The 25,077-nt window shown below is 36.8% G+C and overlaps 1 protein-coding gene across 1 annotated transcript; it reads right to left on the minus strand.

Annotated features, from left to right (window-relative positions):
• Positions 1-391: 391 nt before the first annotated feature.
• ubl3a (ubiquitin-like 3a) lies at positions 392-24,208 on the minus strand. The gene is made up of 6 exons (XM_079411097.1): positions 23,965-24,208; positions 23,533-23,866; positions 6,923-7,031; positions 4,800-4,886; positions 3,603-3,680; positions 392-2,333 (listed from the first exon to the last, which is right to left on the minus strand). Exons 2-6 carry the CDS (start codon positions 23,557-23,559, stop codon positions 2,281-2,283), a joined length of 354 nt encoding a protein of 117 aa, XP_079267223.1. The 5' UTR covers positions 23,560-23,866; positions 23,965-24,208; the 3' UTR covers positions 392-2,280.
• Positions 24,209-25,077: the final 869 nt, after the last annotated feature.

Consider the following 25,077-nt stretch of genomic DNA (forward strand, 5'->3'; position numbering starts at 1 on the left):
TTTATTACTCACTTAATGGATCAATAGGCAAGATATAAATGACAGTAAGCTGTATTTTTTTTGACTAAGTGTTGCTTGGTACTTGGAAACTAAACAAGTCAAATCTAAATGTAGTTATATTTTTATTATTTTAATTTATGCATGAAAATGAGCAATTTTAACAATAATAAATACTAATAAATAAAATATAAACTAATATAACTGGTGATTTGTGCAAATAGGAGATGTGTGTAATTATCAGTTTACCCACAATATGGCGCAAAAAGATCACAATTAGAGAAGTATTTGACGTTCACCCATATGCTTCCATACATGATAACGGAGATTTTGGAAAGGCTGTATGAATAGATGACTAAAATACTAGTAATAAATACACAATTTAAATTATTTTAAATAAATCTTTTATGTTCACCTAAGCTGCATATTATGTGCTGAATTTATGAAAATACAGTAAAACACTAATACTGTGAAATATGCAGAATACACATTATATACGTGTTTGTTTTCAAGTGTCGTGTCGTAAAAAGTACGAATATAAATACAGAATATAAATTTCGCCCTCTCAAACTCGCTTTAACAATCTGAAGGTGAACAGTAAGCAAGAACCATTTCACTTCAATATTCTGGATTCTTTATTCAGTTTATAGATGTATTTCCATTTGTAGTTTAGAGAATGAGAAGCATTAGTTTATTTACAATGATCTTTTTAAAAACTTCAGCTCTGTACAGATTTGAACCCTGATAAGGACCAATATTTTTCAGACCTAGTGCGGTGTTAAAAAGCAGAAAGCAAAGAGCACATAAAAGAAAAAGTCAAAAATAAAACATCAAATTATGAACATTTGATAAAAAACAGAGAGAGAAGAAAACAGTAATTTCTTCAGCCATTAGAGAGGGATGTGCTGCTGTTAAAGTACATGAAATTGTCAGCATCTCACTGCTCCAAATGCTAATGTGCTGTTTTTAGACTATCATACACTAGACACCAATATATATCAACAATCTATAGTTATGTTCTCTATAAGATTCATATTAAATATACTCTACACATATAACCTTCGAATACACTTCCCATTTTGAAAAATATTAAAAAGCGAGGAGGGGAAAGAATAATTACACAGATTTAGAAATGAAACAGCTCATGTTTCTGTTGTGCAAACCAATTTTATATCTAACAAGGAAGGGGAAATAGAAACCATGCCAAACTTCATTCCATAGTTATCTTCTGGCTCCAAACGCAAGCATTAATTTACACCACTACACTTAGAAAATAAAGGGATAAATCTTATTACCCTTCCTCAAAGAGAGCAGCTCAGATCTATCTAAAGAGGGCAGATGCAACACTGGTTGACTGTCAAAACACAGTCTCGAATGTTACTGTTACTCATTACGTGTATTTTAGACATTCCCACGAGTCAATCCAACCAACTTCTGGAGATCTACCTTCCTGCAAAGTCCCAACTGTGTTTGAAACACTTCCGGTGTACAGGAACTCGATAGAGCAGTACGCTGGATCTCCAGGACCTTAACGGGGCATTTAAAACGCATGGAAATGTATAGGAAACATTTCTAAAACGTTCATCAGGCACATCAATACTTGTTCTCCTGCACTGAAATGAGACTGCATGTGGCGAATAACATTTGACGGAAACAGTCCGGGAGGGCGACTGTAGTGAAGATTAATCCTGTCGGTGAAGCGTGTGCTCTCATTTCAGACATAGGTGACGCCATGCCTTTCCACCTCCGCACCGGATCCAAGCCATAGCATCAATAAATGTGAAAAGTTCGTCAGACCCTGTGTAAATTAATTTCCCCCTCACACATCTCCCTCCTGAGAGGAAGAATCAAGGGCCTCAGCTGAGGCGAACGAGTATCTTTTTCCTCACTGAATCATTCATGTTACTGTGTGCAATAAAAAAACAGAGAAACGAGGGCCTCCTCCGTGTGCAAACTGGCAGAAGGGGAGGAGTGTGTGTGTGTGTGTGTGTTACAATGAGTTCACAGATGCGTGTGAAGATGTTAGAAATGGTGGAAATGTGTGTGTAAAGGAGGGATGCATTTTATTATCTGATTTTTTTTACATCTTTTGGCATTAATAAGGACTATGCGAAGCCGAAATATTCTCATATCCATGTCTTGGGAGATTTTTTCCTTTCCAGGAGAAGCAAAGCTCTTGTTGCGAGTCAGGTGCTCGTGGGAGTCAGGTGTGATTAGTTGTGTTTAAGCAGCATGGGCGAAGGGTGATAGGACACACTCGTTCTGAGGGATGATGGGATGTATTTACAGGATCACACAACAGTTGCTCTCTCCAGTCTTTTCCCGGTTCCTCTGACCTATAACAAACACACAGAAACTTAATACTATTGCACAAAAACAAACAATGGTTTTGTTCCAAAACTTACTGCCTACATAGGCAGCATTTTAAGGCATCACAGAAATTCTGTTCTTTAAGAGGTAGGCAACATAATTATGTTTCTTTCTAAGATGCATATTTCATTCTGTATATATTCTTTATGCAGAATTAATCCTTGACAAGCAAATAAATCTCATTAGATATAAAACAGCATTGTTAAAGGGCTCTATTATTAGCAAATAATCATGTACTGTATTTGTATGCTTACTACAGAATGAACAAAATCAGTTTTCTTTGCATTTTTGTGTAAGCAGCATGTAAAACCCTCCAAATCGATCACATATGAGGTTGTATTTCAGTGACTTAAAAGCCAGCTACCCCTGTAGGCAGCAAACAGCATGGAAGCTCACTAGGGTTTGGAACAGAGCCATGGTCTTCAGTACTGATAAGACAGCAGGTCCTAGCACAGATTCTGTCTCAAAGTACTTCAGCATACATAAATAATGATATAAAAGACATTTTATTTAAAATAGTAATGCAAACACAACTGAGAATATTATCTCATACACAAAAGGATTAAAAATGAAAAATATATATTTAAAGCACCTTATAAATGGCAATCCCAGATTTGTATTATAATTGTATAGTAATTATTTTATTATATTTTATTTCATTTGATGTGTAGTTTACTCTGTTATATTATGTATGAATTTTTTATTTTATTGTACACTGAAATATTATTATTTTAACTAGGGGCTATGTAAAAGTAAGGTTTATATATGGGTAATCCTTAAATAAAATTAAATGTAAAAAATAATAATAATAATTAAAAAGTCCACTATTTAAATAACGTTAATTATTATCAGAGTTAACCTGAAAATTATTAGAAACCAGTACCTGTTTGTCAGTAACATTTGTGTCCCTCATACTCAAATTGATAACTACAAATAGATAGTATACATACATATTTTTTTTCTATACCATAAAATCAATTGCACATCATCCGTTTAAATTTTCATGAAAATGTGTCTTCAGTTTAGCAAAACTGACCAAAACTGTCATGTGACCAGGTCTTTTATATTTTGGTTAAACACTACTTTGTAAATTTCTAAAACTGAAATGCAAGAGGGTGAGAATGATCCACATATAAACTGAACATTTTTGAACAAAGTGAGGCTGCAGTGACACAGGGAGCATGTGAAACCGAGGAGGAGGAGTGTACAGAAAAGAGAGAGGGCAGAATGGTTACCTTGGGAATTTGGCTCGGGCAACGTCTCTCTGGCAACTAAATGCATCACTGTGGTTTTTCCGAGAGGCAGTTTTAAAGCTGCAAGACATGAGAAAAAAAGAGTGTTGGACCGAATGGACACTAGAGACTAATGCAGCTGTACATCTATGACACCAAAGTCACTTTTCAAGGGGAAGAAATCATAGGACAGAGGACCAGGATAACATGTAAACATAAGCCTGTGCCTTATTGAGAGCCATTACTGACTCTGAGAGCACTGCTGCTGCCTTCTGCCCCACAGACACACTCAGTCTTCATGCCTTGGTGCTCTTGAATCAAGAAGGTATCAGCGTGTATTATCAAAGTGACACTTTTTTGGCAAAACCTGCCTGTGTTCCACCACGTCATCAGGTGAACAGTTCAGGAATTGGAGCTGGTTGGGAGGTTTCACTTACTCACAGTTATTCATCCATGGGAAAAGTTTGCCCAGACAAAATATTTTGACAAAACCCCTGGTTATAAGTAAAGTATATCATAGTCAAGTTTTTCACAGGTCACATATAAAAGGCCCTGTCAAATTTATAGAGAATCTAGGACTTAAAGATTTATTTCTGTAATATGACAAAAGAAAATTGATAGACAGACAGACAGACAGAGACATATACTCGTATACTTTCTTATAAACACATTCACAAACCCACTCCATTTTTTATTGTTGCTTGAGGGATGGCCAAACAAATAAAAAAATGTTTCCTGTTCACGCCCAAAGAATTTCCTCTCCTCCCTGTTTTCTGTCCCTGATGACAGGTCTGCCGGCCAGTGCTTTCCTACATTCATAGACTGCTCGTTGACAAACTCGCTGCCGCATTCTGGGAATATTTTAAGTCAGTGAACTCTAGTAACATTTAGGTGTATTGGGACTGGGAGCTGAATGTTTGGATGTCCTTATAATCAGCTGAACAATGATAGAACTGAACCGTACTGCACCCTGGCCCAAAATATACCAAGACAAAGCCAAAATAAATATCTGTGCCTTTTATGAGTCCACTGGGACACAGCGGATTTACCTGGCAGAACGAAAAAAAAGCCAAGCAACTTCTTATCTGTCAGACCCATGATTCTGGACTGAGAGGAATGATTGCTGTTTGAATGATTGAAACGGAGCATGTGTGATGTGATGTTAATAATGGTAATGAGGAGTGTGGGAGGGCAGCTCACCTCCTAGCGTCACATTGCCGTGTAGGAATCGGCCTTGGTAGATGAGGCGCAGGATGTTCGGACTGCTCACTTGCTCCTCTTCCCAGTCTGTTAAAGACAGAAAAAATTAGAAAAAGTCATGTTTAGACATTTTGTAATTACAGTTAGGGCTGTGCAATTAAATCGAATTCGATTATCATGCGCATCTCGTCAGTAAAGCCGGTTCAGTGATTGGCAGTAAATCACCATCACCTGCTTTCAAATGGAGCGGGAATTACTACACAGAGCCGTAGTTCACAGACAAGATAGGCAATATCACGTTCATAATCGCAGACGAATCACCTTCGATTATGATCACGAAATTGCCTAGCTTGTCAGTGAACTACAGCTCTGTGTAGTAATTCCCGCTCCATTTGAAAGCAGGTGATGGCGATTAACTACTAATCAAAAAACCGGTTTTACTGACTAGATGCGCATGATAATCGAATTCGATTAATTGCACAGCCCTAATTACAGTGTCATCACATTTTCGTGATCACATCACGAAAAATCGCAAGAAAAAGTCTTACATAGAACATAAACAGTCATCCAAGTTAGGAATGACATGAGGGTGAGGAAAAAATGACAATATTTTTATTTTTGGGTGAACTGTTCCCTAAAAACACACTTTTCTACTAGTCTGCACTTTTCCATGTTACTCATTCCTTTGTTTTTCACTCTTTTCTCTCTTCATGTATTTATTCATACTGTCTCTTTCTCACTCTTGACTCAATCGGTCACAAGACTCAAGTGAGGGTCATTCTGTGTCCTCATGAGGTCGAGCTCCGCTGTGCTCGTCTGCTATGAATAAAACTCTGATTCAATCCCGGACCACCCCTGATGGAGTTTACGAACTGTACAACAAAGAAGGCCTTTCTTTTTCCTCGCTTTTTTATCAATATTCTTTTTGACATAATTAGAGGCGGATGACTTTCATAAGAGCTATTCAAAGCAAGAAATTTCAATAGAATTAAAATAAACTTCAACTTAACTAAACCCTGGATTTCTTTAGAGGACAAATAAGGACAAGAACCCTAAACCAGCCTAATTTGGTTTGCTGGTCTCCAACTTCTCTAATACCAGCAAAACAGAACCATCTTTTTTTTTTTTTTAAACAAAGAAAGAAATGCATATTTTTATTCAGCAATGATGCATCAAAATGACCAAAAGTGACACTAAAGAAGACTAGATGAATAACTTTCTATTCATAAAAGAATCCTGGAAAATATGCATCACAGTTTCGACATTACTCAAATATTATTCCTGCCAGGTTTTCCAACATAGATTATTCTTGAGCACCTCGTCAGCATGTTAGAATGATTTCTGAAGGATCATAAGACACTAAAGTCTGGAGTAATGGCAGCTGAATTTTGAACACATTAAAATAGAAAACAGCTGTTTTATATGTAATAATACTTTAGAACGTTACTGTTTTAACTATTTTTCATCAAATAAATGCACCCTTTTTAAAACATTTTAAAAATCTTACCGATCCCAAACTTTTAAACGGTAGTGTATATATCAAAACACCATGGTATTACCATCACTGCACCATAGTACCACCACAGTATGTTTAAGAGGTCAATAAAATGGAAAAATGCTAAACTTGTGGCCACATCCCTAAAAGCACTTGTCGTTTCAGATAGGCTGCCAAGGCACAGTGAAGAAACAGCTGAAAGAGGAGTTTGGATACCATCTACTCTTCCCTAAAAATGTATAATAACCTACAGATTCAGCTAGAACAGTATCTGTGGAATATTTGAAAAAAAAAACGCACTTCACAGAGCTCAGACGCATGCGGAGAGACGGCCAGACAGATGTATAAACACAAACTCAGACACTCTGTTTTTACCCTTCAGTACTGTCATTGACTTTAGGTCAGCGCACAGTGAGTGGAATCTAGCTCTGTGCAGGATTACCACTCGGTCAGACTCAGATTTGTCTGCGGCACAGATTATCTGAACACAGAAAAAGGTTGTAAAGAGGAATCTACTCAACACTAGGAAACAATAGCCTGAAAATCCTTCACACGAGCCAATGGATTCAGTCTATTGATGGGACGCATTCAAAAAAATGTGTGTTTTAAGATGTGAATCATCACGCACCCATTGGCCAGTTGTCATACACGTGCTTGGCGATGTCGGCCGCGGAGTCGTTTGGCGAGAACAGGAACTCTTTTGTTTTTCCACTCACCAAGATCAGCCTCAAGTTGATCTGAAACGCAAACACAAACAATAGAGCCATTAGAAGCTCGGTCAGTATCCACCCCACACTTCCTCAACATCGACACGAAATGGCATTCGCAGCCCATATTCACTCTGTAGTGTGACGTATTTCCGAGTTTCATACCAGAATGGAGCCAGAACTGAATGTTAGTTTATTAAAACAATGTATAAATAGCTATTATACCACTAGAAAGCTGTGCAGACATAAAAGAGAAAGAGCTACACATTTTTTCAGAGTAAAAAAAACCTCATGATCCTTGCATATTCATTTATACAAATATGCTGATGACTTTATTTGTTTTAACTACCAATAAGAGTGTAGATTTCCCATCATGTTTAAATGTATTCCAGAAATCAAAATAAATGCAAATGAAAACAAACATAAATAATATGAAAATGAGAAATAAATGAAGTAGGATTAACTTTAATTTCATATTGGATTTAGATCACGTTGAAAAAAATCTGAATTATTTAACCGCACAAACTAGACAAAAAAAGATTTTTGTGAGCAACACTATTGTGATTTTCTTACATACCAACCATTACCATGGAAAGTTTAAATCAAATTTGCAACCATAATACAATCATATAATTCAATTATATTTAATAACTTAATTGTGGATCTTCCAGCAATTATTCTAAATGAAAAACTTACGTTATTAAAAATAAGTTTTTGTAAATAAATAATGTTATATAACATTAAAGTGCTAATGCTTATAATTAAAAAAAAGATATATCAATATTGTATGGATATATACATTTCTGAAACATAAACATATGTAATTACCATGGTATATGTTAGTCTAAAACAAAAACGCTTTTGATGGAGTTCTGATTGATTTGATATCAGTATCACACTCCATCTTCTCTGAATCTAGGCATAGCTAAGCCAAATCCATCTGTCACAGAACACATCATAGCTTTCCGTATGGGGTCATTTATTGGACGGTTGAGAAATTTTTTCATAAATTTTTAATGTCCTTGCTGTGTCCTTCCTGTGAACCACCAGTCATTCGATCAGCACAATTATACTGTTTGTTCAAGTACCCAAGCAATATAAATTGCAATACATCCATTATCATATTCATTCACATCGCAGTGTCACCCATTTAAAAAGAAAAGAGTAAGAGGCATCAAGCTGAGAGACAGAGCCCGGGGCAATGCATGTCCAATGCACGTGTGTTACTAGAGTCTCTGACATCAGAGGATCCAGTATTAAGCTCCTCCCTCTATACACACACACACACACACACACAGCCAGCTGCAGTGATGTAACGGAGTGAAAACCACCAGATGGAAACAAAGATCCTCCTAAGCACTTTATAGAATCAGATTAGAGCCAGAAGCAAGCCTGCTCGTTCAAACCCCTCATCCAGAGATCACGACACACACACAATCTTAAGTCTCCATCTAAGCATAGAGAATCAGTCAACAAACAGCCGCACACAAGCATGCACTTGCCCAAATAATGGTTGGATGAACACGCAGACATACACATGCAAATCTAATTTAGGCTCGGATTAGTATGTGGCTATTTTATGAAGCCACCGCACAGGAAGGAAATACCAAAGAAAATCGACTTGTCACAGTATTTCTGGACACATTTTTGCCAATTCACTCCTCTATTTCCAGAGTTTTTAACAGATGTAGGCTGATTTATATATGTCGGAAAACAGGAAATTAATGCAAAGTGCAACAGAAGGCTCATTTCTTCAAATTAGTATTCATATCCTCAAAATGTAAAGAAAAAACAACAAACATTCTGGTGATATTTCTGGAAATAAGTCAAATATAGACTACCATTCAAACGTTTGGGGTTCTTAAAATCAATACTTTTATTCAGCAAAGACACATTAACTCTAAAGACACAATAAATATTCATCAGCAGAACTGTTTTCAACATTGATAATGAGAAGAAATGTTTCTTCATCACCAAGTCATCATATTAGAATGATTTTTTTGAAGGGTTATGAGACCACTCTTGAATACTGGAATAACTCACAATGCATTACAATATACTGAAATACAAAACAGTTATATTAAATTGTAGCAATATTTCACATTATTACTGATTTTAATGCACTTTTAATCAAGTAAATGCAGCCTTGGTGAGCATAAGAGACTTAAACTTTAATGTATGAACTTATTATTACTTTATTAAAAATTTTTCTACTGGATCTATTGGCTATGTTTTACATTATTGCCATTGATTAACAGACGAATCTCGACTGATGAAACATTGATTATATTCAACAACAGCTTTGGCAATTAATAAATTTAAATTTTCTATTTTCAAATATTTTTAATATATTAAATATATTTCACAGACATACTGTATTAAATAAGTGATCAATTACTTGCAGCAATTTAGTATATTTATAGGGCTCTATGTTTTCCGCAATGCAGAATCGCGGAATCCATTCATAAAAATGGAATTTACAACACGGAATGTCACAGAATTTGCCAAATTTTGGATGGATGCATCAAAAGAAATATTACTTAATGTAATGATAGTACTAGTATTAATAATACAATTATTATTAAAACATTATTTCTAAAGGTATATTTATCAGAAAAATTATTTACCAGAATTTATTTAGCAGAAATATAAAACGTATTTCATAGGGCCTTAAAAATTAAATTTTTGTAAAACCTTTAAGAAATTGCTTTTTAATATTGTAAGTTTCATGATTTCAATTAATTTGCCATGCTTTTTGATTAATAAAAATTAAAATGGAAAAAAATAAAACGGAATGTGGGAAAAAATAAAATGGATTTCATAGGGCCCTATATTTGCTAATTACCCATTTATATTATATTATATACTACCAACAGCGTGGAAAAGTTAAGTGAAAACTTTTTTCATTCAAAACTGTTGTGAACATTATGACCCTGCATTTTTTCTTTCACGAATATCTTGTTCACTTAAAATGCATCGCATTTGGAAGTAAAATGGATTGTTGTTTCATACTGACCCATCTCCCCACCCCTGGTTATGAAGATGCAATCTTTCCATCAAAACTAAAAAGGCATTGTGTGTCATTCTCCTGCAAGGACTTGCTCAACGAACTGGCAATCAGCAGCTAGCGGTTCATCAAAAACATCAGGATGGCAGTTCTAACGCAACGGAACACCTCCTAGTTTCCATAGAGATGGTAACCGTGGCAGCGGCTCCTCTGTGAGAGCGCTGACCTGAATCACCTGCAAGCAGTCTTTCTTTATCTGTCTCTTCCTCTTTCGCCGCAGCTCATCTTTCATTATGTCACTCCATCTTTGTGTAACGATGGCATATCATCTTCACCTGGTGAATGCCGAGCAGATGCTGATTTATACGATGTTTCCAGACGTACACAGAAAGGAGGGAAAACTCTAACAGCAGAAATATGTGTTATGCTGGGATACGTCTGCGCAAAACATTCCATCTCCAGACGAAATCTCACTATGACGTAATACGGCATGCAGAGATGCCTCCAAGGAACTTCAACAACAACAACCTCAGCAGAAAACATCCACTGGGGAATGATTACATATGCGAGGGTGACGTTGGCACTGGTTATACCCGGTGGCAGGTGCTTCCCTCTCTGTAGTTGCTATGCCAAACATTGTTACACTACTCAACAGCCATCTCTGCTATTGCATGCCTACAAAATATTTTCACCAAACCCAGCCCAGGTAGCCCAGATCCCCGCAACCAACCCTTCAGGGGGAACGTTTGATGTAATCACCCCCCAGCGCTCTCCTGCACACACAAACATACTTTCCTAGGGGCACGGACGACACGTAACACCTCACTCGTGTCGTGAGCGATGGGATCTCCGCTGGTATGGAAAGATTTGCTTATGTGAAGACTGGATTCATACCAGAGAAACACAAAGCACAACAAAGGTTCTGCCAATACAGTCATTCCATATAGAAATGTGACTGAATATATCATATTCATACTTGCAACGTTATTTTTAGTGTTCAAAGCATGATTAAGAAAAAAACTTTTTAACAATGAAAAATGTCTTCGATTGAATGAAAAAAGCCATGACTTTACAGAATTTAATAATAATAATAATTTTACCAAGGTTGCACAAACAAGTAATTTTTAAACTAGTAAATATAAAGCTTATATATATATATACACACACACACACACACACACACACACACAAAAATACATAAAAAAATACAAATATTAAACTAGCACTTATTTTATACTCTCTATCTCTCTATTATATATATATATATATATATATATATATATATATATATATAAATTAAATGCATAAATTTTAAATATATATAAATTAGTGACAACTTACTAGTGGTATTTATATATGACAACTTTAAAATATAGAAAAATATAAATAAAAATAGCTAAAAAAAAAAAAAAAAAAGAGGTCAAGATGGAAAAGTCTCTAAGTGGTGTTTGGAATTGTCTTCTAAAATGAGCATTTTTTTTATCAGGCTCCTATTAGTAATTTCACTTTAATGGCAATGAACAGCCTCTTTTGAACATAAGCACAGAAACCTGATTAAAATTTTTTTTAAATAAAATCTAATTTTAGAAGAACATTTCAAATGTCAATTAGAGGCTTTTGCATCATAGTATATGTTGATATTACGCTCATGACCTTTATGCACTTTAGTAGATAAAATATGTTCTCTGCAAAATTACAATGAATAATATTGAATTGTGACACCTGTATTGTAAAACGGCACTGGAAGGTGCTTGTCAATGCTAAATAACACCTGCAGTAGTCTTTCCATAGCTGACTTGTTGAAAACAGATATGTCATCCAGAGCAGGTGTTTTAGGTTTGCTTCAGTTAAAGACAGAGCATGAAATACTAGAGATTGTTATAGCGGTTGCAGTTTTTGGGTATCACAAGTTGAGCAGGAGATTCTCTGCTTGAGAGGGATAAACAACCTGGTGGTTCTGCCAAGAAACATGGAGTGAGGGAGAGAGAGAGAGAGAGAGAGAGAGAGAGAGAGAGAGAGAGAGAGAGAGACAGATGCTGACAGTAATGAGTGTATCAGACAGGACGTCTGAACTAAAAGCAGCCACAACAAATGCTGACCACAGTGGATGTGACACGTGGACCAGCTTTGCCCATCTCAGAATAGAGGTCTGCCAGATTGTTCTGGGAATGACATTTATGCAATAGGGGACAGACACACACTCACAGCACTTACGCAACCGCACATCAATGAAAACGATATTAGATACGACGCCTCCAGCAGGGTTTTGTCTGTTTTGGACGGAGAGGAAATTAGTGAGTTCTATGGTGGGATTGGCTATGTCTGCATAAGCTGGTTAAAGAACACTGACGTGACATTCTAAAACAAAAAAAGTCACCTCAAACACGCCTGACTGACAGAAAGAGCCATTAGGATTGCAACCACACAAGGCTAATGCACGCTTGATTCCAAGTTCAACATTAGGCTCTGTCTTATCAACAAACCCAGGACTTTTTCTAGTTCACGAATCTGAATCACGAAATTTCTTCAAAATTATTTTTATTTATAGCTATATGTGGGGCCACAGCAATAGGAAAAAGACTAGCGTTAGACATGACAATTAAAATCTAGAGGAAAAAACACAAGGAGAATACCATGTAGCCCAGGAATAATAACAATATTATAGTGCTGTTTATTAGAAAAAATACCAATGATGTTCCATTATCATTATGGCCTTAATATACTGTAAAATTAGCATTTATTGTGAAGACATAAAAAACTGTAGAGTATTCTAATAGCACATTTGACAAATCAGCTAAGCTTAATAATACCGAATTTGCTTAGCTGATATTTTTACAGACTCCACTATTTTACCCACTACTAGCCTATTATATTTTATGCGTTAAAAACACACAAATAGCCATAAATTATGTGTTTGTAATTTTACTTAATGATACATATAAATTCATAACATTTTTTGGAAAACATTCATCAGTTTTGACTAATCTCTCCTTTCTTAGCCAGCTATTGTAGATTACTGTACCAAAGTGGCATATTTAAATGAGAAGAATCTATAACAGTGTTCAATGTATCACAGAAAAGCAGTGTTTATGTTTGCAAGTCTAAAAAAACGTGAATGAATGCACAATGTCAGAACATCCTAATTGCGGAGTCCTGCTAATGCGACGGATAAAAATAATTTAACTCATGTTGTCATATCATGACATTTAGAAAATGGCTCTGAACAAAAGCTGTAATCATAAGAGATCTTTAGAAAAACTAATTTAAGCATGACGTAATCAGTCAGAACAACAGATAAATGAAGAATCCACACAGAATTGAGAAAATATGACCACACTGCTCAACAAAAGATGATCATTTTCTCTTTCTGTGTCCTGAAAATCCATTTCAGTCAGGCACAAAACTCATTCATTCTACTCAATGGATTCAGTCTGCTTCTGTGTGTGAATTCAACCTCAATCATAAACAGAGGAGACAGAAAAAGGAAGCCATCCATCTTCCTCCTGACAGCACAGTGTTGGTTCAAACAGTGTCATCTCTCTGTCTCCGTCTCAAGGAGTCTGCGATTCAGTTAAGACAGAGGTGGTTTTGAGGACTGTGATCACACTCACTTATCTCTCCTTCATCAGTCAGGGCATGAGCGGGATTTCGCCCGCATATCTAGAGTAAGTGTGAAGCCTGAGCTTTTTAGAGGATCTCATTCCAGAAATGGATGTGTTGTTTCTTTCCTCAGTTTGAAATTGGGGTAGACCATACCAACTGACTAAAGTGGATGCTTTAAACCAACAGTCAATGAATCACAATTACTTCCTTAACGCACGTTCCCAGTGTCAAAGAATTATAAGTGCATGTCGTTCCAAAGGAAAAAATTGTCTTTATAATCTTTATAATGTAATATGCAAAGATTTGGTGTTGGTAAAATTTGGGGTCAGTAAGTTCTATTTAAAAGAAATGAGTATGTTTATTCAGCAAGTAAATACTGTTCTTTTCTATTCTATTCACGAATCCTAAAAAAGGTAGCATGGTTTCCACAATATATTAAGTAAAATATTATTATTGATAATAATAAGAAATATTTCTTGAGCGCCAAATGATTTCACAGAAATAATTTACATTTTAAAATATATTATTTAAAATTTTAATAATATTTCACAATATTACTGATTGTACTGTATCTTTAATCAAATAATGGCAGCCTTAGTGAGGATAAAGCCCGGTACACACCAAGCCGACGGTCGACCGTCAGGCAGTTTTTGTTCGTCGGCCGACGAAGTTTTCTCAGTGTGTTCTGCGCCATCGGCTGAAGTTGGTCCTCGTTGGCTTGTTTTCGGCCGATTCGACATGTTGAATCGGCTTCGGAGCTTGTCGGTCAGTCGGGCCATCTGATCATTCTGATTGGCTGTTCAGCTGCCGAACCAGTTCGCGAGAAATAAAACTCTACTTGGCAGTCTGGTGTCGAGCGTCGGCTTGGTGTGTCAGGGCAACTTTGGACCAAGACGCTGCCGACATCGGCCGACCCCGCAGTCTGCTTCATCACTACTAGTTCGTCGGCATCGGCTTGGTGTGTACCGGGCTTAAGACTTTCCAAAAAAAATGTAATCGTAACTTTTGAATAGTAGTGTAGCTTGTTCAACCTCTGAAACATTTTTCTTTTCAGATGACATGAGTAAAACCTTACTTTTTAACCCAATCACAATCAATTCCCAATGAAATGAAGTCCCGCCCTACTGAATATCGTGCTTCACTTAGAAATGTCACACTGTAGAAGTAAAAGGGATTCTGAATTCCATTTCCTTTCTACTTTAATTACTTAACTGAGAAAGCCAGAGGTTTATCCATAAAATGACTTTGGTATGAAAATACTTGGGTGTAACTTATACATGTTTCTTTTACGAGCCATTTTTACAACGTTTCAAACCTTTATATATGTTTTTTTCCAAGAGGACAAATATAGTAAAACAAAGCATCGATTTCAGGTTTCGTCAGGCAAGGTACAGCCTGTACAATCCAGTTTTTTCATTTCTCAACATGAGAAAGAACAGGTTGGTCCACTTTGCAATAGCGATCAGATGCTTTCTCAATTGAGAAAGTTAAAACCGCTGAATACAGTAAACCACCCATTGTTTGCGTGAGGGATTTGCATAGATATTCAACATTACAGGTCACCTTGACCTCTTTCTGAACAGAAGATGAAATGGTCTGCCTGTTTGCATTAGCAGGAGTTAAAGCAATGAACATGACCAAAATGTCAGATTGAAATGCATGGGAATGGAAGGATAAATGTCTCACTTCAGCCAGAGCCAAAAGCACAATCACAATCGGCATGTTTGATAATAGCTAGCTCATTCAGCCACTAGTCTCTAGGCAGAGCTGCTAAATGAATAGATTCCAGTTCACAAAATGATTTCTGTTTCATATAAAAGTGCCTTCATGATATTGGGCAGATTGTTTCGGGAGTAAAAATCTGAGACCCAGCAATTCATTATTATGTGATATCTTTCAGATGTGTGTCAGACTCTTAAATTCTCATTATGAAGAGCGTGGCACAGAAGAAAGAGATAACAGCATTAAATGACATGAGATCTGAGAATTAGATGGCACATTTAGACATGGGAAATTAAACTTCAAGAGGGGCTGTAGAGGAATTGTAAAGCTCCCTGTCTATCTCCAAGACCTCTGTGGATGCCACGATTTTATGCAGGAATTTGAGACTTGCAGTCATGGCCGTGCGCACACACATGGGCAAATCTGCCATGCACAAGCAACACAAAAAGAGGCTGGATGTTCTCTGCATGAGTTGATGTGCGGTAGGTTGAACATAAAGTGATAGATTTTGCAGTCAGCTGCATTAGCCTCGTCATGCTCATAACAAAGTATTTACCAGAATATGTAAGACATGGACAGACAGACAGACAGACAGACAGACAGACATAGCTGGATGGATGGATGGATAGATAAGCAGACATAACTGGATGGATAGATAAGCAGACATAACTGGATGGATAGATATAGACATAACTGGGTGGATAGATATAGACATAACTGGGTGGATAGATATAGACATAACTGGGTGGATAGATATAGACATAACTCGGTGGATAGATATAGACATAACTCGGTGGATAGATATAGACATAACTCGGTGGATAGATATAGACATAACTCGGTGGATAGATATAGACAGAACTCGGTGGATAGATATAGACAGAACTCGGTGGATAGATATAGACATAACTCGGTGGATAGATATAGGGATGGATGGATGGATGGACGGACGGACAAACATAACTGGATGACCGAATGAATAGATAGATCGATTGTGAATGAAAGTTCATCAGCAGAAAAGGAAAGTTGGAAAAGTGGAACAGATTTATTACATTCTGATAAAATACCGGACAAACATTTTCTTTGCGTTAGAATAACATGCAATGGTAAATTGTTCACAATAAGACCAGGAACATGCATTAAAGAGATCATTTACTCACCCTATCCCTTTAAGAAGGTGATGTCATGTTGACTTTCATGTGTGATATTTTTTATATAAGATGTGAGATATTTTTAATGAGGCTTGCCTTTGCTCTCCCTGCTAAAGGCTATTGTGGCTTTACTTTCTCGTAATGCTTATAATGCTTTATTGTACATAATGTTCCTTAATAACCGTTGCCATTTATCTGAACATACAAGCATGAAAGCTCTGGTTACAGCTGTCGGTTATTCAAAACGTCCTATAAAAACACATATGACGCACCACCACAAAGTGCCAAAAACTTTCCACACTTCCTTGATGGATTTTTTCCATGATAGACCAGTCTCAATCACTAAGGTAAGAGTGATCATTTTGCAATCATTTCCTCAAGATGTCTAGAACGTCCTTTAGTCTCATTATCTTGCTCTTGGTCTTTTCCCCGACTCACTTGAGCGCATCGCAAGGTGGCCATTAGCACCAGAAAGCTAGTTTTAGCTTCCGTACTTAATCACAACCACAGCACCCCAGCAGCTGCAGTCTCAGCCTGTCTGGATGCCCTATCAGCAGTCCTGAAGGACAATCACTCACACAGACATACATGCGCTCATCCGGCCCAAACGATGAATCTCACCGGATGGGAAAACAAGGGCTTGGGTGATAATATCACTGAAATCAATACAGGCCCGTCTGATGACGTGCCAATTACAATCACAGAAGTGGACATGGCTTCACACTGGTAGTAATAAATGTTGAGTCTGTGAATGATTCATCTTTGTACAAACTTTCCTGCTCTTGAGGCTAATTACACACCTTCAATAAACACATTAGCAATGTGTGTTAAGTGGGGTTAAATAAACACAAACCTAGAACTCTGACCTTTCTAGTATTTCTTTCAGGTGCTTTAAGAATAATGTCACACGTCTTGAAAGTCGCAATGCTAGATGATCTCTGTAAGTTAGACACATGCTACAATAGAGAACGCACCTTGGTCAGAAAACATGACAAGATTTCTGCTTAATGGGAATAATTACGCAATTATGGCTTGGGCTATTTTACAAACTCTACATATATAGAGAGAGAGAGTGTGTGTGTGTGTGTGTGTGTGTGTGTGTGTGTGTGTGTATGTATGTATGTATGTATGTATGTATGTATGTATGTATGTATGTATATATATATTCTGAATTTGCAAAAATAGAAAACCTATGAATGTTTTTCTAGTCAATTCATTGTATACAAAAAAATTAACAAACTTTATAATCACACACACACACATATACATGTATGTATTTAAATATATAATATTTAAATAATATTATTAATTTTATATAAAAAATAGTTTTGACACAATTATATTTAATCTTCTAATGGAGCAATGGGGAAATTGGGGGCAGAAGATAAAAAGAAGAAAGACAGAACATGAGAGAATAATATCTAATCTCCTGTAGCCAGATGAAGAGAAGGCAGGCAGCCTCCTGCCCTGCAGGCCCTGCCCACGTGCCTACTGCTGAAAAAGGGCAGACATCTGCAGAAAGAGAGAGAGTAGGGGGAGGGGACCCATTCACTTACCTCCCCATCAGTAAGACGGCCGGCTGATAGAAATGGCCTTTTGATAGTAGCCTACTGCATTACAGCCATGTATTACATACATTCATAACACCCTCCTCATTTCTTATTACTATCATGCACATGTTCTCAAACAGAATATTACAGCACCGGAGACTATGCTCCACGTGCCAACTTCATAAAATTAAAAGTCATAACTCTGGTCTGTCCTAAGGCTTTTCCTTGTTATTTCTGTCAAACAGACTGCATAATGGTATTAAATAAGCACCAGTTATAAGACACATCATGCATGCTATGTGGCAATACAATCATATTTCATTATAGTGTGCTATTTTTTTCTCACAAATCTGTGTTGATACTTTAAATCCTTGTGTCTTGTAATAATTTTTCCAATCCAATCATGTTCTACAGTTCAATGCACAGCAGAATAATTAAAAAGGAAAAAAAGTAGGCCAAGAATCTTTTTGGAATTGTATCGCATTCTTGCCCCTAATAATGATGAACCAAGTCATTTAAAAAAAATGCGCTCATAAAACTCTTTCAAGGACACGCAATGTAAGGGTATTGCATATGTATTGTGACATCTGAGTGAAACTGAATATTGAAAAGAACAAAATGTATGGGAGGGACTTCTGTCCATAGGTTGTTTAGTGAATGGAAGCAAATCTAAATGTGAACCTGCAGTCAATCGTAAGAAAAATGTTTGGAGAAGTCCAACATTATCAATGAGAAGTCTGTTGTTTCATAGAAGATTAAGATAAGAGATTTTGATTAAAAAAATCAGAAAAGCTCCAAAAAAAAACATATGCATGGATGAATCATTAACAGCATTTAGAAGATCTGACAATAAAATGAAACATGCTGACAGTTCCAACTTTCCTTTTTTGGCCAATAACGTCAAAACTCTGATTCCACAATCTGGTTGGTTTATTACTCAAAAATGCTGAATTTTCTTAAATGGCTCTGATGATTTGTATATTAAATATAAGCCGGTTTTATTAACTATAGTTCAATCACTTTAGAAGTGACCATTTTTAAAATCAAAGACATCTTCAAAAAAAAACATTTAGCTAGTTGAAGAAAGAGGTATGAAGAGGTCTCTATAGGAGAAGGGAAGTCTGGCATGAGACTTCAATGAACTAAAAGAGAATGCTTGTGCAATGATGTCATAAAGGCGAGAGAGAGCCACTGTTTACAGTGGAACAACCCTCTACAGTCAGTCTCTCTACACAACTCACACAAAGCTCGAATAGAACCACCTCTGGAAACATGTAAAAACAGATATATGTTGATTCAAGTCCAGTAATGAATATGTAGAAATACCACAGAGAAGTTAAAACAACGTATAATAAGGCACTCAGAACCATTTACACAAACTGACATTGAATCACTCTAACTTTCCATGACTGTGTGTGTGTGTGTGTGTGTGTGTGTGAGCAGGCACCTCTCTCACAGAGCTGTTGTAAATTGTTCCTCACTCTACTGAAAGGATCCTTTATTGAGTGAGTCTGAGCTACTTCCTCCCCCTGCTTCTCTCTCGCTCTCTCTTTAGCCTTTAACCCTTACTGACCCATAAACACTCTCTGGAGTCATTCATTTTATGCAAATCATACTATTTATGTCAAACTTGTTGCATTTATTCACACAAACACATATAGATATGTGTATTGTTGTTTGCGTCATCTCTGTTTCATGCTGATGCAAATTAAGCTTTAACTCTGAAAATGACGTTTCTAAGCGTGTGAGAGAGATTTAAACTGATACCTCACCAAAATGCTGAGTCTTTTTCTCACGCTGTTGACGCAGATTCATTCGCAATGTTTTGAATCGTGGCGCATACTGTGCTGTGTTTCACAACATTTTCTACAACTTTTCCATCTCTTATACGCAAACACTTATCATTACTACCCTGTACCTTTCTCCTGTCGTTCTCGCTCGCTTTGGCCACCTCTGAGTTCAAACACTGGCTGTTCGTAGCAGGTAGACTGTTTGGGGTCAGAAGAGGGTCTGTCATTAAACAGATGTTATAATGACCTAATAAACCCTCAAACGGACTGATTTGTGTAGCCACGTCCTTCTGTTGTCTGGTTCCCTGATGAGATCTATTGATTTGAGCTTGGTTACATAATTTTGCAAAACTCGATGACAAAGCTGGTTTGATTCTGCAAACAGAAAGCATGCTACTTTAGCAATTTGTCTTAATTACACCTTAAAAATGATTTTTCAAAGTCTTCCACTTCAACATTTCACATTTAATTCAATGTGTTACTTGCCGTTTCTTTGTAAATCAATTATGAAATTAAAAATTTCTGAAAAATGTTTCTACACTCATTTTTGTTCAGTGTACCTTCATTCTCCACCTTGAATGAAACATAAATCAAAACTGACTGCATTTACTTCCTTAATACACATTCCTGTACTTATTGTTCATTCATCAGTGCATGTTATTTGAAAGAAAAGCATGTTACAAAAAAATTATATCCTGTGCTAAAAGCCACTTTTCACAATCATAACAATCCCAATAGACATAATAAAGAAAAAAAAAATGTTTACATCGAATATCCTGTTTCAAAATATCCTGACACAAAAATGTCACATTGCATACATAAAATGGGTTTCAAAAGCCATTTCATGCCTACAGGACATATCAAAACAATATAACCCTCATAACAAGATTAGCTCAGCCTAATTTCATTCAACATCAAGCACTTCAATAGTTTTTACATAACAATTTAAACTTTTGAAAGTGCTGAGCAATGCTACACAAGTGTGTGGACAACAGCCACTGGGGAGATCTCTCCTTGACATTCCTCCCGTACTAATTCACCCCTACGCAGAGAGGACACGATACCACATGACACCACACAAAGTGACACAGTCCTGTCAGGGAGTATTGAGTTCTCCTTCACACCTCAGTCTCACAATTGATCAAAGCAAACTCTTTTTAAGGAGTTTATCTGATGTAGCACCTATAGGCGAAAGGCTTCCGCAACATTTTGTTGCTTTGAAACGGTGAGAGCTCTCCACAAAAAAAAACCCATTCATTAAAATGCCCACCCACAAGATGTATGCACACACACACACAAACACTCCCATTGTTTGACAACCCTTCCCCCCAAATGCCCCTCAGCTGGAGACCACACAATGATTCAAAGTTTCACCTCATGAACATTTCATCCTAAAACTGAACATGCTGTTCCAGGAGCGCAAAAATAGACACCTAAACCCAAAGTAGAAAAACATCATGCAGCTTCTGCATTCATTTTAAAGCTATTAATGGATTTGAAGGCTAGTAAATCCATATAAAATGATGTCCTGTGAGGTGTTTAAAGTTCTTCAAGCTGACCTTAACCTTCTAATGCTAGCTTAGATAATCAATACCTGACTTTGGGCTATAACATAGCACTTTGTTTCCTGTTCTGTTTCTGTTTGCATAGTGTGAGAAAAACCTTTCTTCCTGTAGAGACATCAAGAGATGCATCGTCATCATCAGGGTCGGCTCACGTTTCTGGCCTTAAAATCAACAATATGTGGCATTGCTCTTTTAGTTGCCAAGGAAGCCTTTCTGAGAGACAGGTTTACATTTAGATGGTACTCAATGGCAGAAACAGAAGGACAGCTGAATGTGCACCGTAAGGGCCGATCGCATCAGCCCTCAGCATACATTAGGGCTGCACGATTTTGAGAAAAAACCTAATTGCGGTTTTTCTGACAAATATTGCGATTGCGATGCGATTTTAGACCACCCTTCTTGTTAACCAAGTGCTCCCCCGCTTCCTCTCCCGTCACCGAAGAAGTGCCTTCGGCCATTTCTGCGCAGTTACAAGCTTTTTCTATTGGCACAATTCGAGGTACACGTTGTGTGTTAGCTGCTTTGCTGCTGACAGAAAGCCGGTGCACTGCATACAACCTTGTTTCCATTGCCATTTCTAATTGGCCAGCAAGCCAGGAACGCGAGATTCGACCATTTTGATTGGCTAATAGGTTTGTCACTCAAATGTCAGAGGCGGGGGAAAAAACCTCAGACTACTGAGGTTAGGTTATTGCGGAAGTTAAAACCTCAATATCGATGCGATAAAGGTTAATCGTGCAGCCCTAGCATACATTATATCAAACAGAGTCCCTGCAATGTCAGAGCGTCGCATCTCTTAAATTTGACAGCCAGATCAGCTGTTTGGCATATCCAAAGCATGCTTGACTAACACGCTGCGACACAATAGTTAGACACCAATAGGAGGAGTTCTTATATGTTTTGATATTAATTTCAATATCTTAATACACAATCTGGGCTGTGGTTTATTGTTGATAAGCTGATTTCTCACTTCCTTCGATTTACACCACTGACCTTCTGGATACTGGCGAGTACTGGCAGTACTACCACCACCCACGGGGTTTAGAAGTCCCAAATTATTATAGCCTTACATCATAATGCAAAGCTTGAAATGCTATTCTAGAAGCATGAGGATTAAAAAGAATCTATGACATCATCCCTCTGGACAGCAAGATTCTAATGTTGGAGTTTCGGTTTGAGCGTTCATTTAGAGTCACATTTCGAGACTATTTTAGTTGTGCAAACAGGGCAGTGACAGTTTTCGAGTCTCCCGGACCATACTTCCTCTTTATCAATCTTAACAGCACTGTGTAGGCCATTAGATAGGATATCTTTACATTACTGCCCTTCATGATTGAGCAGGAATTTTGGAAGAGCAAAAAGTGATCCAAGACATTTAATAACACCATCCTTCTGGATTTTCTTGGGTTGGTCTATTTGCAAAAGCAACTATGAAATCAATTGACCTTCTTTAATCTCTGACAAACACTAACATATTTGTTATATAACACAATTGATATGAAACTAACTAGTATCTATTATTATGTTACTAGTACTTGTTTTTAATAACTTTACTATTAAGAGACCAAAAATGACTAGTAATTCACTATTCATTAGATTTCAGTACTTTCCTTTGCTACTAGACAGGATCTCTATAGACACGTAGACTAGTAAAGACAACTAGACAAGTAACTATTTAATTGATTCTAACAACAAACAACACTTTTTATTCAATTCTAAGGGGATCTGTGGTTCATTAATTAACTATTCCCTATTCCCTTCAGACTAGTATGTATTTCAATTGTTGTTGGTAACTATTCTAGTTTACTACCAAAGAAACATTAGGTACTAGTAAGTATTATTTTGTTTATTGTAACTATTCAGATTGTTGCTAGTATCTAGAATATTGCAATCTGTTACCAGTAACAATGGAATAGTATAGTAGCTAGTAACAAAGGAATAAGTACTACTGAGTACTAACTAAAGAACGATCATCTCAATAATAGTTGGCAGTCATATTAAAAACTTTTTTTTCTTCTTGGGTTACATTTTAGTAATAGCAAAAACTACTAGAAACATAAAAATAGATACTGTTTAGTTTCAAAGAACATTACAGTTTATTGTAAACACCACTAAACCTTTTGCAGAACGCGTAAATTCTTACCATGTCAACTGGGATGTTGCCCGTCATATTTGTAGTATGTTCTGTCGGATCTTCACTTTAGACTAAAAGTTGTTTTCTTCCTTCAGTTTGCTTAAGAAACAAAGTTTTGACAGCAGGTGACTAGTGGTAAAGCGGTTGCTCATGCACAGATCACTAGTCTGGTTGTTCCTGTATGTTCGCTGGTAGAGGTAGGGTAGGTTAGTTAAGCGCAGGCAGGAATACGTTGTTCTTCAGACAGGTTTCTGACTCCTTGCTTTTTCATGGCATGAACTTCAAAACGGAGAAAATAATAATTTGTGGATTTTAGATTTATGTGGGAGGACCCCCTCCCATCCTGAAATAAAAAAAAAGATATATATTAGCAAAAATGTGCCTACGCCATAGGAAAACAAAATAATACCACAATTCAGCCCTTGGTATTATAAAATATACCGATAAATGAGTTCCTCGCGAGTCCGCGATATAAAATAGACCGGCGCCTGGTCGAAAAAATGTTGCAATTCGACGGTTTTCAGTATTATATCCGTCTTCGTCTGGGCTCGCTCTCTGCTGTCATCCTGCCTCAAAAAAACATGGCGGCAGTAGACGGGGGGGAAGGCTGAACGTGGGGAACCGGAGCTGGTGAGGCAGATAAAAACGGCGCGGTGTCGATTGGTATGTGTGTGCGCGGATGAATACGCCCCTCAGCAGTTAAAGGAAGAGGCGAGCCCACAAATCCATGCGCGGCCGTATAAACGAATTAGCGGGAAGGATTTGGGAACTTTTAGCAAAATGCTTTATGCCTATTCTTTTTTTCAGAGTATATCATGCTGCTAAACACTTTAAAAAAAACATAATCAGCCTAATGTTGTTTTGTGTTCAGTTTTATTATGTTATTATTCAGTTATTAACCACATAGACTAGTTCTCACCAATGGTTTACCTGTGGCATTTGTACTAAGACCATAGTGACCACAAATAAAATCATGAACACAACTTGGTTTGCTGGTCTAAGCCTGTCTCACTAGCCTTGCCAAGCTGTTACTCAGCTGGTTTAGCGAGCTGGCAAGCTGGTACCCCATCCTAACCAGCTGAAAAGCTCTCAAAGTCCTTATAAAACGAGCTGACAGACCAGCAAACCATCATAAGATAGCTTAAGCTATCTCTTTTTCAGGAATTTGTTACGAACAGCATAGACGTCAAATACAACTCTATTGTTCCTAAAGAATAAATAATGTATTCACTTATTATATCATTATTGTTATTATTATTATATATTTCTTTTTAGTTTTTGCTTACATGTACTCCTGTTATTATTTAAATGTTCTCCTTTCTTTTATTTTTACTTCATGTAGAATGCTGTCGTAAATTGCATCATGCGATGGATCCGACTTTGTTATGTTTCTTTTGTGGCATAGACCTTTTTTATTAATACGATAGACAGAATACATATTAATGGTGATATATATATATATATATATATATATATATATACATACACACACACTTAATGATGTTATTGAATTATATCTGTAATTTTATGATAAACCTGTTCCTGTGGAGAAAA

This window comes from Barbus barbus (assembly GCF_936440315.1).
Source record: "Barbus barbus genome assembly, chromosome: 47".
Lineage (NCBI taxonomy): Eukaryota > Metazoa > Chordata > Actinopteri > Cypriniformes > Cyprinidae > Barbus > Barbus barbus.

What these genes read in the sequence shown, in the direction of transcription:
- ubl3a (XM_079411097.1), bottom strand. Translation starts at nt 23,559, where the DNA reads ATGACGGGCAACATCCCAGTTGACATG. An exon ending in GCAACATCCCAGTTGACATG is followed by an intron (nt 7,032 to 23,532) that starts GTAAGAATTTAC and finishes TTTGCGTTTCAG; the next exon opens with ATCAACTTGAGGCTGATCTT. An exon ending in GCCCGAGCCAAATTCCCAAG is followed by an intron (nt 2,334 to 3,602) that starts GTAACCATTCTG and finishes TGTTTGTTATAG; the next exon opens with GTCAGAGGAACCGGGAAAAG.